The 16422-nt window shown below is 39.8% G+C and overlaps 1 protein-coding gene across 4 annotated transcripts in view; it reads left to right on the top strand.

Annotated features, from left to right (window-relative positions):
* The window catches only part of EIPR1 (EARP complex and GARP complex interacting protein 1), a 265677-nt gene that overhangs the window by 39315 nt on the left and 209940 nt on the right, over positions 1–16422 (top strand). For 3 of the 4 annotated variants that reach the window (XM_033935623.1, XM_033935622.1, XM_033935620.1), the window contains one exon: positions 7701–7833. The exons of the other annotated variant lie outside the window; for it this stretch is intronic. In XM_033935623.1, the coding sequence (XP_033791514.1) occupies positions 7701–7833 (133 nt within the window). The remainder of the gene's footprint in view (positions 1–7700; positions 7834–16422) is intronic. 4 annotated transcript variants of the gene reach the window in all.

Below are 16422 nucleotides of genomic sequence, written 5' to 3'. Positions count from 1 at the left end.
TGCTAACCAGCTGCGCGGATCCACTTTGTTCATCTCAGCGGCACGAGTGGCAGCGCGATTTGGCGCTGCATCTTGGCGCTGAGTGGCTTCCTTACTGGCTCCCATGAATTCTCGCTCAGCGCTGCTGCTCGTTCCGCTGAAATGAACAAAGTGGATCCGCGCAGCCGGTTAGCAGCAGGGCAGGAGTTCAGAAAGCTTGCTCTTGCCCGCTGCACCTCTACCAGGGATCGGCAGAGATATGATAGGGCATGGAGGAGGAAGGGGGCCTTAAAAAATTCTGGGAGGGGGCATTGACCCAAATATAAACCAGGACCCCCATTTTTGGGCCAATTTTTTGCCCCCCAAATCCCGGTTTATATTCGAGTATATACGGTATTGCCTGTGGGGCATTCCTATTTTGACCAGTAAAAAGCTGGATGCAAGGAAACTGGACTTAATAATAAAATTGATCTTAGGGGGTCTCTGTCCTAAATGATTAATCCATGAATCAGGATGGGATTTATTCCAGTAATTATAGGACAAGAAAGGTATAGACCATTTAGAAATGTGCTATGTAGTTCGTGAAAGCAACAAGACAGAATGAGTTGTATAAACAGGTGAGCATTTGTAGTGAAGCAAAATTATACATAGAACTGTTGAAGATTGGGCTAATAAATGCCTGGTCTATTAGAAAGAAAAGTGCTATTATTTATGAATTATTGAAGGAGAGTAAGTACGATATATTGTGTGTAACTGAATCTTGGCTTATTAAGGCAGATTTGTTGCTTGTGAGAGAATGTTGTCTTGTACGGTGTGATTGGGAATGGGCATGTAGAGTGCATACGAGGAGGAGAGGTATAATTGTTTTAATAAAATGTTTTTGAATTTGAAAACAGAAATTTTTGAATGGGAGGAAATTTTGGTTTTAGCAAATGATGTGTTGGCATTAGGAGCTTTATATGTGCCTCGAGGTAGCTTGAAACAGGATAGCTCTCCATTGTTGGCTCTCCTCTCTGGATTGGAGGTAGATTTTAGAAGGTTTTGTTTGTTAGGAAATTTTAATGTTTCTTTTAAATTTTGTGATTGTGTGAGTAGAGAACGGACAGTTTTAATGGAATTCCTTGAAGTTTGTGAATTGATGCAAATACAGGTTGCAACACATGCTGCTGGTAACGTTTTAGATACCATCATCTTCCTCTAATTTAATTTTGGCAGGGGACTTTAATGCAGTAATGGACCCTATTTTAGATAAAAAGCCTAGTAAAATTTTAAAATCTTTAGGATTAGATAATTTGATAAATTCTTGTGGTTTAAAAGATATTTGGAGGATTTTTCATTTCAATGATCAGGAATTTTCATTTTATTCCCATGTTCACAAATCATTTTCTAGAATTGATTATTTTTTCGTTTCAGATAATTTAGTACAGAAGGTTAAGAAGGCGAATATAGATTCAATTATACTTTCAGATCATGGGGGTATTTGGATTGATTTTGAGATAGATGAACAAGAAAATAATAGACCTGTTTGGAGGTTTAATAATACATTGCTAGCAGATTCCAATTTTATAGAAAAATTTAAGTTAAAAATAAGTGAATTTTTTCTGTTTAATGAATTAGAAGAAATGTCTCAGGAAATTTTATGGGATGCCTTTAAAGCTACCTTGAGAGGACACATAATTTCGTACTCAGCATATGTTAGAAAACAACTAAATAAAGATTTTTTTAATTTTAGAACAAAATATTAGAGAATTGGAAATTAAATTAAAGGAAAAATGGGAACAAAGTATTTATCAGAATTTGCTAAAAGTAAAATTTAGATACAATGAGATATCATCACAATTGGCTAGAAAGGAGTTTGTGTCCTATAAGGCATTGTATTATGGAACCTCAAATAAGGCGGGAAGATTACTAGCTAACTATTTAAAAGCAAAAAAAAGGAAAGCTAATATAATGGCTATTTCAGATGATAATGGAATAATTCATTCTCAAATTAAAAATATTTTACAACAATTTTTGAAATTTTATGAAAGCTTGTATTCTTCTGAGCATTATTTTAATAAAGAGAAAGATGGTTTTGAATTTTTAAAGTTGATTAATGGGCCTAAAGTTCCTGATCATATGAAAGAAAATCTCGAAGCACCTATAACACAAAAAGAAATTCAGAGGGCTTTAAAGTCCCTTAGAGTTGGATCCGCTCCAGGAAGTGATGGATATACGGTAGAATTTTTTAACTCTTTTCAAACTATTTTGTTACCCCATCTTTTCAAATTATATCAGTTTCAACTAAATAAAGGTTGTATTTCAGGTATTATGGCAGAAGCTTTAACAATAGTTTTGCCTAAGCCAAACAGAGATCCCATGTTGGTTTCAAACTATAGGCCTATTTCTTTGATTAATGTTGATGGGAAATTGTTAGCTAAAATATTGGCTTTGCGTTTGAATAAGGCTCTCCCTTATATTATTGGTATGCATCAAACAGGTTTTGTTGCTCAAAGACATTCTTCAAATAACACCAGATTAGCTTTTCATATTTTACATTTAACAAAGGATATGAAAGATCCGGCTTTCTCTGTTTCTTTAGATGCAGAGAAAGCATTTGATCGGGTAGAATGGACTTTTATGTATCAAGCAATGGATTGGTTTGGTATTGGTTCTCGATTTATACAAATGATTCAATCCCTGTATAGCTCCCCATCTGCTAGATTATATATAAATAATACTTTTTCAGAAAGGTTCTTTTTAGAAAGGGGAGTTAGACAGGGTTGTCCATTATCTCCTTTGTTATTTGATATTGTTTTGGAACCTCTACTTTTAGCTATTCAACAATCAAAGGAGATAGAAGGTATTCCTTATGCAGGTCGGGAATATAAAATTTCTGCTTATGCAGATGATATTTTGATTCATTTGAGAAATCCGGAGTCAACCATTCCACATTTATTGGATTTGATTGATAAATTTGGAAAATTTTCAGGTTATAAAATAAATTGGAATAAATCAGAAATTCTTCCACTAAATGTACATTGTATAAAAGGCTTATTTGATTCGTTTCAGTTTAGTTGGAAGAAAGATGGAATAAAATATTTAGGAATTTGGATAAAAAGTACATTGGAAGAAACAATGAAGGTAAATGAAAAATCCTTATTACTAAAAGTTACAGAATTGTGTGAGCAATGGAATCCTTTGCATATTTCTTGGTGGGGGAGAGTGCAAACAGTAAAGATGATGATTTTGCCTATAGTTTGTTACCAAATGAGTATGTTACCAGTTTATTTTCAAGAGTCCTTTTACAAAAAATTAAATAATATTTTGACAAAATTTGTTTGGCTTGGGAAAAAACCAAGAATTGCTTTAGTATCGTTGCAAAAATCAATTGTGGAGGGTGGGGTAAATTTTCCAAACTTTTATAGGTACCATCAAGCCTATATATTGCGTCAAGGTATGTATTGGATCCTCCCTGAGTTTATTGATCATCAACCAGATTGGTTATATTTGGAACGGAATTTGGTGTCCCCTATGAGACTTCCACATGTATTAAGTATCAGATTTCATAAATATGCCAAGGACAATATAATTTTATTGGATACTTGGAAAACTATTAAATTTATTGATAAATTAACAGAGGTACCAATAATGAAATCTACTTTACAGTCCTTATGGTTAAACTCCAAGATTAAAATAGGCGGTGCTGGAATCGCTTGGAAGAATTGGATGCAGGCAAATATTAGGACATTAGATGATCTTATTTCTAATGGTAATCTGCTTGAGTTTTCACAACTGCAGCATTCATTTGGTATTTCAAACACTCAACAATATAGGTGCTTGCAGTTGAAGCAGGCTATTCAGATGGGGTTCCCTGAATGGAAAAATTTGAAAACTTATTTTAGCTTGCAAATCCTTTGCTACCAAACAGATTTAATAGGACATCAGGCTGCCCAGTGGTATAAATTGATTTCTGGATTTTTAAATAAAAAACCAAAAAATAGTCTTAGAGATATTTGGAGTATCGAGTTAAAACAGCATATTTCTGTTTCTCGTTGGCCACGAATCTGGACTTGGAGATTAAGATGTACAATGTCAGCATCTATGAGACAAACATGGTTGTTTTTATTACATAGAATTTTTTGGACTCCAGTTCGGTTGAATAAAGTAGATAGTTCTAAATCTAATAGATGTTGGCATTGTCATATTGATATTGGGACTTTGGATCATCTTTTATTTTTTTGTCCATTGATACTTGGCTTTTGGAAGTCGATTTGGGGACAAATTAATAATATTCTTCAATCCTCTATTCCTTTGACATATGAAGCAATAATTTTTGGAACGATTCTGCATGATAAACCCACTTTGGATAGAAATAATAGTCGCCTTTTCATGATCTTATCAGGAATAGGGGTTCAAATGATCACATCTAATTGGAAAAATCATGAGAGGATTAATTTTAGTTTTTGGTGGGCAACTGTATGTGCAACATATAAATATGAAAAGATTATGGCAGAGCGTTTAGGGTTTGTTAAATCCTTTAAGGGGATTTGGGGTCCATTAACTAATTTTGTCACATTATAATTAAAGTGATTCCTTTTTCTTTATGTTAGATTCCTTTGCACATCCAGGGTGGGTGGGGGGGGTGTATTATTTATTTAGAGGTATAAATTTCATAATATTCTATAATATTGATGAGTATAATATAATATCATTACTGTTATAGGTTAAGAAGGGATTTAAAATTTTTAATGTAATATTTCTGATGTTAATAGTGTATTTTCATATAGTTTTTTTTCTCAATTTTTCAAATGTATACATTGTCAAGTTCAAAATATCAATAAAGAAATTAAAAAAAAAAAAAAAAAAAAGATTTGTTTGTTTTTTATCTCCAATGCTGAGAGAGGCTTTATGTGAAATTTCTGAGGTAATGGAGGTTAGTTGGAGTGATCATAGATTGATTACTTTCTGTGTTCAGATGAAAGATTTGCAAAGAGTAAATAGTTACTATATATGCAAAAAAAAATTTTGTTGAGACCTCATTTTGAGGCTAAAGATCTTTGGGCACTTTAGATTCTAAACTTTAATTTTGAAGATGATTAGTCTGTTAATCAAATGGTGGACTGTTTCTTTGGATAGTATTGCACCAAAATGAGAGATTGTTGTTAGAGAGGATTTTGAGCCATGTCCATGGTGATATCGAGCACTAGTACAGGTTAGATGGGAGGTGCATCAAACAGAGTCTAAATTTAGGAAAATTCATGATATACATGATTTGGAGAGTTATCAGTTACATTTAACAGAATATGTTCAGTTATATGAGCAGAAGAAGAGTGATTATTATAGGCAATATGTGTGTGATGCTTTGAACAGATCAAAAGAACTGTTTAATATAGTGAAATTTTTAGTGAAAGGGCAAATGTTATTCCTGGTCCTGATGCTGCCATTTTTGCAAAGTATTTGGAGGCAAAAATGCAGATGCGAAAGGATATGGTGGAGATTAATAGGTCAAAACCAAAGAGAATTGACCCCCAAATTATCCACAGTGAAGAAAATCCAGAAGAAACCAAAAAAGCACTGTGGAGTGACGATGTTCCTTAATTGGACTTTATTAAGAATGTCAAAGTTCCAAAGGTACAATAGAATCATCCACATAAAATAATATCATCCAACTGCTATATGCCTAAGTGCTCTCTAGACTAGACTACTGCAATTCCCTATTCAATGGCATCGCTGCAAGAGATCTAAAATGCCTCCAAAAAGTCCAGAACTCAGCAATTTGACTCCTATACAACCTCAGCTACCAGACCCTATTACTCCAGCACTCTATGCAGCTCACTGGTTACCAGTCAAAAAGCGATGCATCTTCAAAGCCCTGGTCATGACACACAAAAGATTCTACAAAAAAAAAACTAGCCTACATAATATCCAAGCTATGCCTATACACCCCTAACTGCCCCCTCCACTCCAAAGCAGAACAAAGACTCAGCATTCTCGCAGAGAGATCCCTCCAAATGAGTACAGCGTACAAAAGATCCTACATCCATTTCCTACCTCAGCTATGGAACCGACTACCCACACAGATCAGGATGCTAGATTCACTAATGACCTTCCACAGAGCAGTAAAGACCTTCCTTTTCCGCCAATCAGGCCATTAAAAACTGCCTCCTCAATATACTTTGCTATGACCAGTCTGGTCTCTAGAATAGTCTCTGCTATTGTCTACTGTAACCTATTTGTTGTCATGACTAGTCTGTTTTCAAACGATTGTGAATGTCTACCTGTAACCCGTTCTGAGCTTCTGAGAGAACGGGATAGAAATTGAAATAAATAAAATAAGATAATCCATATAAAAACCTAAAGGACGTAGTCCACTAAGGGCGAGGACCCAACACGGTCCACGTTTTGACAAATAGTCTTCTTCAGGGGTCCCTGAGGGTCCTATGGTGGTTTAATAGGTTAAACATAGGGGAAAGTGAGCAGGGTAGATGGGGTAAATTCTTTCCAGTAATAGTGAGGGAGTTAGAAAAAAAATATTGAGATGTCTGATGCCTACAAAGTTATAACATTGAAACAAGACTTCTCAGAATGAAAGTCAAAAATAAAGGTCAAAAGAAATTCAAATACAATCAAGTTTATGCACTTTTGCATACACTCAGATATGTGTAATCCGACCAAGAGCCGTAGCTCCTATAGCCGAACCCACCGTCCCATCACTGTGTATGGCTATAATGCAAATGGGTGAAATTGGAGTGCGATGTGGAATGCGATGTGTTTTTCAGTGGCAGTAAAAGGAAAAACAATTCCTACTTAACTCAGAGGTGTGTTGGTAGGTCCCGACATGGACCATGTTTCGAGGGTCTTTTTCAAGGAACTCAAAGGAGGTGTTATTAACTTCAAATGCCAGAGAAAGAAATGCTGAGTGATACAGATGAGAGAATTGTACATAAGTTGAAGAAATCGCTTCTAATCATGTGTGAGCCATGTTCAACTGTACTCTGAATATTAACATAGTTTCTTTTAATCATAAAGATCTTAAGCTGTACAATAGAATGCTAACATCAATTGAATCAAATGTGCTTGACACATAGACTAAGCAAAAATCCTGCGTATTATCCAAACCCTGTCTGATCTGATCAGCTGTTGATAATAGTAGAGTTCAACCCTATGTGGAATTCTAAAGCCAAACTGAAAATTATCCAACCCATTTATGTGATCAACTTTTTTTTTTTTTTTTCCAACTGTCTCAGTACCACCTTTTCAATTACTTTTCCAATTGTGGACAACACAGAAATTGGGCGATAATTATTCATTACCGTATGATCAAGTTTTTTATTCTTCAAAGTGGCCTCACAGTTGCACATTTTGCCATATCTGGAAAAATCCCAAATGTTAAGGATTTATTCACCAGAGATGTTAAAGAAGGTGCAAGTTTTTCATTTACCCACCCCTCCCACACTTTTATGAAGCCATGTTATGTTTTTTTATTGATGGCTGTAGCGGTAAAATGTACTGGGGGGGTGGGATCAAACAGGCTCCTGCTACACATTTCATAGAATATCATTACATTTTTCTTGGTGGCCCTGTTTTTCTGAAGCACATCAAATCTGCCTGATGTATATAAAATTACTCTCATATTGCTGTTTTCTCGTTGTGCCATAGAACTTTTAATTTGCAAAACAAGAATGTGCTCTATCTATAAAGAGAGTATAATCGGTGAAAAGTTTTTTCTTTTCTTTTAGATTCACATAATAGATTTTGATGACGAGAATAATATTATAAATAAAAATGTTCTCCTTCACCATGTGGGTGAAATTTGGCAGATAAGTGCAAGCCCAGCAGACAAGGGAATCCTTGCCACTTGCTACAATCAGAGTAAGTAGATAATTACATTCTTATACTCTAGTGCTATTTTGATACAGGATCTATAAGGTGAGACATGTACAGCTATTATAAAAGGAAATATGATGCAACATTCCTGAAGCTATGTAAAATTATCTGTGTAGCATTTCCCCAATAGGTCCTCATTCTATAACCAGAATCAATTTTTGAAATTGGTCTACCTAGCATGCATTTCATTATGATAAACTTGTGTCTGCATATTTCCCTTTATTTTTAAGTATTATAAAAATGATTTATATTTAATGTTGGTAATTTATTCATTTAAAATTATGAAATTGGGGATTGGACTGTTGGTCTAGTAGCTGCATTGTGTACTTTCATGAGAGACACTTGGCGCTTTATTGTGTAACTATGTAGAGAATGACATGGTGACAGAATTCGTTCCCACCCCCGCTGATAACCGCAAGAAACCATCCCATGTCATTCTTTAGTGTCTATTTTAACCTCAGTCCTTCTACACCAGCATTCTTCAATGTAAGGCGTGAGGGTCATTGGCTATGCCTATCATACTCTGATTCTTCCCTCTCTCCTTAAAGAATGGCACGGAGATGGTTTCCCACAGGTAACCACGATGATGTGGACGAATTCTGTCACTGGCAATAACCATGTTCAAACATTCTTAGCATGGTGCATGTCTAGAATCACTGTAGAAATTGGAAGTACTAATTACTGATAACTAGCCTGCTGGCTCAGGAGTGTACTACTACCTTCCACCTCTTCCAACTTTGTATTAAGGTCTTTCTTACAATGTGGACAGTTTTTGGGTTAAAGTCTTGTTTTGTAATAGCTTTCAGGTGATCAGTTGTAGCAAGATCAATTGTCTGGAGACCTTTGACATTTCTGTAATTTTGCTTCCTGAAAGGATTATAGTGGGATTTCTATAGAAATTCAAATATGGTAAGAATCAAAGCTTTATAGTATGAAAAAAATGCTAGATAAATTTGAAAGTCCAGTGTGTCTTTATTAATTATTGATCTTTTCTGTCTGAAGAGAAATTGTTGATGAACTTTAAGCCACGTTGGCTAGAATAAAAACCTGATGGTTTGTGGCACTCAGAACCATCATAAATCCCATTACTACAAAGACCTAATTCGTTGTTAGCCTCCATGAGAGAGAATATATGGTCATCTAAAGGTTATAATAAATGTGAAACAAATCAAGGAAAACTTATAGAACACAATGATAAATGTTAAATGATAGAAAAAAAATCCAGCTAACATGGCATTTTGATATGATACCATGAAGCAGTAAATAACACAGCACAACTTAATGTCTATTTTGAGGGTTCATTTATAAAAGTATATGACAAAGCAAGGTGTTTCATAAGCTAAAAGCATGATAAGCACAACAAGCTTAGCTACATTGTAAAATGTCACATCTCTAACTCATTTGTGTGGTACATCAAAGGGCACCAAAAATGGCTATGTATAACATAGATATCTGCACATGTAAATGATGCATGCCTTTGGGACTAGAGGTCTGCACGGGAACGGGGATTGCGGCAATCCCGCAGGTCCCGCGGGAATCCCCCCTAACCCATGGAACTCCCACGGGGACCCCCCTCTAGTCAACGGGACTCCCACGGGAATGGAAGGCTTTGGAAGCAGGATTCGTCCATATAATATAATGGACGCGTCAGCCTTAGTAAAAGAGGGGGTTTATAAGTTAATTACCTGAACAGAAAACAAAAAAAGAGTTCCACCAAAGAGATTCCACAAGGAAAACAGCAGCACAAACACAAAAGAAACTGTGGAATTGATGACAGGCGGAGATGGAGGTAGTTCCTTGCGGGGATGGGTGGGGACAGAGAGGATCCTGGCGAGATGGGTGGGGACGGAGAGGATGCTGGCGGGGATGAGTGGGATTTCTGTCCCTGCGCAACTCTCTATTTGGGACCTTAATTCTGACTAAAGCAAGACTGTGTAAAAGAAGAAACAGGGTGACCTTTGTAGCAAAAAGAGAGGCCCTTTCAAATGAAATAGAAAAAAATTAAAAACTACACAATAGAAATATTTATACCACAAAAATGGTGAAAATTTGTATAAAAAAATGACATCACATCTTTGTCATTATATCTTTGCTTCCAGTTGGCTGCAAAGCCTCCTAGTGCAAATCCTAGACATATTAGTATTGTAAACCGCTTACCGTATTTCCCCATATATAGGCTGTGGCCTATACATGGGTCGGGAGGGCGGATGTCAGCGGTGGGCTTTCCGTGCTCCCGCTTGCACCCGCTCTGTTTTCTAGATGTTAGTTTGTCAGTTTGTTAGTTCTCACGGGACTCGCGGGAGCTGATGCAGCCATTTGGAGGGCAGTGCGGGCCCAGGCGGGAGCGCGGGGGGGCTTGCTGCTGGCGTCCGCGCTCCTGATCTGTGCGCCGCTGGCGAGGGAGGGTTACACGCTGGACCACCAGGACATTAAGCGAACAGGGTATGGACATTTAGGTTAGGTAGGGAACACTTACAGGTCATGAACCTGGGGGGGGCCGCCGCGGGAGCGGACTGCCGGGCACGATGGACCCCTGGTCTGACCCGGCAGAGGCAATTCTTATGTTCTTATGTTCTTATGTATATGGGGCGTATCCTAGTTATATGGGGCGGCCTATATAAAAAATTTTAATTATCCCCTCATCCCCGATACCTTTTTCAGAGCCCCCTGGATGGCGGACGATGAATCTCCAACGGTATAGGGCAGCCACGATCTCTTCGGCATCTGGCCTGCCCCTGCACCGCTTGCTGAGTGAATTATGTCAGTTCTTGTGAAAGCTGACGTCAGCCATTCAGCGGGCGATGCAGGGGCAGACCAGATGCAAAGAGATCACGGTTGCCCTGCACCACTGGAGATTTGCCTTCCAGGGGGCTCCGAAAAAGATACAAGGAGGGTGGGGGGGGGGAAGATTTTAAAAGGTAGGGGAGGAACCGGAAGATAAACCATAGCTAATAAGATGGGGCGGCTTATCTTCCTTTTTTTAAACATAGGCCGCCTTTTTCTGTGGCCTATGCAGAGGGGTGGCCTATATGCGGGGAAATACGGTAATACTTATGTGCAAGTGGTATATCAAATTTAATAAATCAAATCAAATCATGGACCATGACTACTGGTCCAGTTATGACCTGAATCAAAGTATAGGTCAGGAGCAATGAGGAGTCAAAGTACACCTTAAATTTCTTATTGTAACTTTCCACATAGTTTTCTGGCCCATAAAAAGGGAGGCAAGTTCATGTTAGGTTTCAAACTTTGCACAGGAACTTAGTACAGGTTTTGTTGGACTGCAGCGCCAGGACAAAGTGGCTCTTTGTGTTATGTGGAGCATGGCATTCTGAAGGTGATCTCCATTCAGCTGCCTGTAAGTCTTGAACTAAAAGAGATCCAGCCAAAACAATTTGCATGGTTTTGTTCGGGACCCTAGGAAAATCAACACAAAATTTTGTTCAGTTTGGAAGAGGTCAAGTGTAGCCATCTGTTCCACTTGATATGGAATGACCCCTTTCTTAAAGGATCACACATATTGCATTTCTTTTAATCAATCCAATTCAATTAAAAAATCTCTTCTCTGTGCAGTTTCACAGGGATCCATCCTTTCTCCTTTACTGTTTTAACATAAGTTCCTTGCAACTATCCTCCAGAAAAGTAGCGTCTTTCCATATTTATGCTGAAGGCATTCTCCTCCTTCACCATACTGGCACCTTTTCTCCAGACACCTGCTCTCTGCAGCTCTGCCTTGATTCAGTAGGTCATTAGTTATCTGCACAACACCTGATATTAAATCGTAATAAAACAGTGGCTTGTTGGCTCACTGGGCATCTTCCCTTTCCAACTGATCCTCTTTTTCTTTTGGGCACTTCCATCGCCCTGGCAGGTCCATTGCCCTAGTAACAAGTTTCAGTTATCTAGGTGTCACACTCAATTCAAAACTGACTTTTCTGCCACATGTTTCTGCTCTCTGTAAAACTGGCTTGTTTTCTTTCATCAGCCTCGTTATAGTCCAATCATTTCTGGACATTGAATGCTTTTCATTCATTAATCCGTTCTTTGTTAATAACTAGGATCACGCACACAAGCAAAAAGGCAACAGAGGAAGGACAGAAAAAGGAAGATTCAGGTGAGAACACACACACATATGCACACAATCAAAAGGCAGCAGCAGAAGGCGTAAAAAGACAGGCTCAAGAGAGAGCACACACACATACACAGGTAAAAGGAGCTTGCAGGCACGGAGGGCTAGGAAGAGGTAGACAAAACACACACAAGCGAAAGGAAGCGGAAGACGAAGAAGTAAGAAGGAGCCAGGAACAGGAATGAGCGCACAAGCAAAAGGTTACAGGGACTTCTCAAAGGCGGACAAGAATGGAAGCTGTAGGAACCGAGAGAATGAGCTTCCCAGTGTACTGCACAGACTGCCACATGTACGACTACCTCCCCTCGGGGAGGCAGTTGTATGTGTGCGGACGATGTCAGGAATTGAAAAGCTTGAAGAGCGAAGTCAGTCGTCTGAAGCACAGGATCTGGGAACTGGAGGGACTCTACATCCCAGAAGACTCGTTCCAGACAGCCGAAGACCCTATGAGAGAGAGGCACATTAAGGAACAAGTCAGAGAGCTTGAGAAGTTCATTGAGGATGCCTACAGAAGAGTGGAAGGACAAGAACATGAGCAGCGCAGGAACAAGGAAGATGTACTAAACGAAGAACAAGAACCATCTGACACCAAAGTAGAAGGACCCCATGGAGGAAACTCGCAAGAAAAAGAGGCAAGATCCTATCAGCACCTAGAGGGAGAAGAAATGAAGCACACCATGGACACGGACCTGCGACCACAGCAGAAGCTGAAAAGAGGGAAATCTGCAATCCTGGTAGGAGACTCAATACTAAGACAGGTAGACAGTCACATAGCAGGAGGGAGAGAGGATCGGCTGGTGACCTGTCTCCCAGGAGCAAGAACTAAGGAAATGGCCGACAGAATTGAAAGGATCCTGGATGGAGCAGAGACAGAAGAGACGGCAGTGATAATCCACGTCGGGATGAATGATGTCACCAGGAGAGACTACAGCAGGAATGCACTTACTGAGCAGTTCAAGATCTTAGGAAGGAAGCTGAAGATGAGGACTCAGAGGATAGCATTCTCAGAGATCTTGCCAGTTCCGAAGGCAGATGTGAAGAGACAGACGGAACTACAATTAGTAAATGCATGGTTGAGGAGATGGTGTGAGGAGGAGGGTTTTCACTTCGTGAGAAACTGGACAACATTCTGGGGCAAGGACAAACTCTTCAGGAGAGATGGACTACATCTGAGCACAGCGGAAACTAGACTACTAGCAAACAATGTCAAGAGAGGAATACAGCAAGCTTTAAACTAAGAAAAAGGGGAAAGCCGACAGTTGACCAGGTGTCGATGATTCGGAAAAGAGTATCCCCAGAAGACACTGAGTGGGGAAAGTGCTGGGAAGACACAAATGGCACAAAACAGGAGCTGAAAAACCAAGGGAGACAGACGAAACAGGAGGACCACAGGAGAAGTGTACTACAAGGGGAAGACAAAATGGAGCAAGATGAAAGGAAGGAACAAAAGGAGGAAAGTAAGAACGTTCCACAAGGGGATGACAAGAGAGACAATAACCAGGAGTCTATAGGACAGGAAGGGGACAGAAAGAAAAATGAAACGCAAGGGAAATTCACAAGGAGAAAAAAATACCAAGACTTGAACTGCATGTACACTAATGCAAGAAGCCTAAAGAACAAAATGGGGGAACTAGAAGTCATGGCCAAAGATGAGAACCTGGACATCATAGCGATCACGGAAACATGGTGGAACGAGGAAAACAAATGGGACATAGTACTGCCAGGGTACAAGCTCTACTGAAGAGACAGGACACATAAGAAGGGAGGAGGAGTTGCACTTTACATAAAGGACACCATCCACTCGACCAGAGTGGATGCAACATAGACAACTGACCAACTGGAATCACTATGGGTTAAAATACCGGGAGGAAAGGGAGCCGGGATAAAAATGGGACTGTACTACCGCCCACCTGGGCAAACTGAAGCAAAGGATACAGAACTGGGAGCCGAGTTGAGGCGAGAATGAAAAAACGCAAACACCATAGTTATGGGAGACTTCAACTATCCCGGGATAGACTGGAGTCTTGGAGTTTCAAAATGTACAAAGGAAATGGAGTTCCTGGAGACCGTATGGGACTGCTTCTTGGAACAGCTTGTCAAGGAACCAACAAGAGAGACAGTTATTCTGGATTTAATCCTCAACGGGCTGAAAGGACCTGCCAAGGGAATGGAAGTAGTAGGCCTTTAGGAAACAGCGATCACAACATGATCCAGTTCAAAGTGGAAATAGGAATGCCAAGGGGAAGGAGAACTATTGCAACAATGTTTAACTTCAGGAAAGGGAACTATGATTCCATGAGACAAATGGTGAAGAATAAGCAACAATGTTTAATTTCAGGAAAGGGAACTATGATGCCATGAGACAAATGGTGAAGAATAAGCTCAGGAACAGCTCCAGGAAAGCACAGACAATGGAGCAAGCCTGGACCTTATTCAGAGACACGGTAAACGAAGCGCAAAACCTGCATATACCCAGATTTAGAAAAGGGCCCAAAAAAGAATCAGGCAAAAGACCCGGCATGGATAACCAATGAAGTTAAGAACGTGATAGGAGACAAGAAAAAATCATTCCGGAAGTGGAAAAAGGATAAAACCGAGGAAAATTGGAAAGAGCACAGGAAGCATCAAAAAGAATGTCACCGCATGGTCAGAAAAGCAAAAAGAGAGTATGAAGAGAGACTTGCCAGGTAAGCACGGAATTTTAAATCATTCTTCCGTTATGTGAAAGGAAAACAGCCAGCAAGGGAAGAGGTGGGACCTCTGGATGAGGGAGACAGGAAGGGAGTGGTGACGGAGGAAGACGAGGTGGCAAACAGACTAAACACGTTCTCATCGGTCTTCACAAAAGAGGACACATCCAACGTGCCGGAACTGGAGAAAATCTTCAAGGGGTATCAAGAGGGAAAATTATCATGCATGGAGGTAAGCCTCGAAGACGTACTCAAGTAGATAGATAGACTAAAAACTGACAAATCTCTGGGCCCAAACGGAATCCACCCGAGAATACTGAAAGAGCTCGGAGACAAAACAGCGGAGTTACTACGGCAGATTTATAACCTATCCCTGAGAACAGGGGTAATCCCGGAGGACTGGAGGATAGCGAATGTTACACCTATCTTCAAAAAAGGATTGAGAGGCGACCCGGGGAACTACAGACCGGTGAGCTTAACCTCAGTTCCAGGGAAGATGGCCAAATCCTTGATCAAGGACAGTATCAATGAGCACATAGAAAAAAACAACCTGATGAGAACAAGTCAACATGGGTTCTGTAAAGGAAGATCATGCCAAACGAACCTACTGCACTTCTTTGAGGGGATAAGTGAACAATTGGACAAAGGCGACCCCATAGACATCGTATATCTGGACTTCTAAAAAGCCTTTGACAAGGTACCCCATGAGTGCCTACTAAGAAAACTGTGGAACCATGGGGTCGAAGGGGACGTGCATAGATGGATCAAAAATTGGCTGGCGGACAGGAAACAGAGGGTGGGAGTAAAGGGACACTACTCTGACTGGAAAGGGGCCACGAGTGGCGTCCCGCAGGGGGTCAGTGCTGGGACCGCTGCTGTTCAATATATTCATAAATGACCTGGAAGTAGGGACAAAGTGCGAAGTCATAAAATTTGCGGATGACACAAAACTCTCCAGTAGGGTCAGAACTGTTGAGGAATGCAAAGAACTACAAAGAGACCTGAACAAACTGAGTGAGTGGGCAAATAGATGGCAGATGAGCTTCAATGTAGAGAAATGCAAAGTTTTGCACATAGGGAAAGGAAACCCGATGTATAAGTACACGATAGGGGTGATGGTACTGGGGGAAGGCAACCTGGAAAAGGTCTTGGGGGTTTTGGCGAACAGAATGTTTGGCATTATCAAAAACGGTATCACGACCAGAACGAAGGAAGTTATCCTGCCACTGTATCGGGCGATGGTGCGCCCGCTACTGGAGTACTGCGTTCAATACTGGTCACCGTACCTTAAGAAGGATATGGCGATACTCGAGAGAAGAGCAACAAGGATGATAAAGGGTATGGAAAACCTTCCATATGCGGAAAGGCTAGAGAAGCTAGGGCTCTTTTCCCTTGAAAAGCGGAGACTTAATGGGGACATGATAGAAACTTATAAGATCTTGAAGGGGATAGAGAAGGTGGAGAGGGACAGATTCTTCAGACTAGCGGGGGCAACAAAAACAAGAGGGCACTAAAAAAAACCTGAAAGGTGACAGTTTCAGAACAAACGCTTGGAAGTTCTTCTTCACTCAAAGGGTGAGGAGGTGGTAGGACAGAGTACGATTTTGGGTTTCAAAAAGAGATTGGATGATTTTCCGAAGGAAAAGGGGATTGAAGGGTATAGTTAGATGGTTTCTATACAGGATATTAAATAAATAGGGAATAAAATGTTTTAGGTAAAAGATCACTTACAGGTCATGGACCTGGGGGGGCCGC

The sequence above is a fragment of the Geotrypetes seraphini genome, chromosome 3 (assembly GCF_902459505.1).
Source record: "Geotrypetes seraphini chromosome 3, aGeoSer1.1, whole genome shotgun sequence".
In the NCBI taxonomy this organism is placed as follows: Eukaryota; Metazoa; Chordata; class Amphibia; order Gymnophiona; family Dermophiidae; genus Geotrypetes; species Geotrypetes seraphini.
The sequence above is the reverse complement of the archived record's forward strand: the minus strand, read 5'-3'. Positions and strand labels throughout refer to the sequence as shown.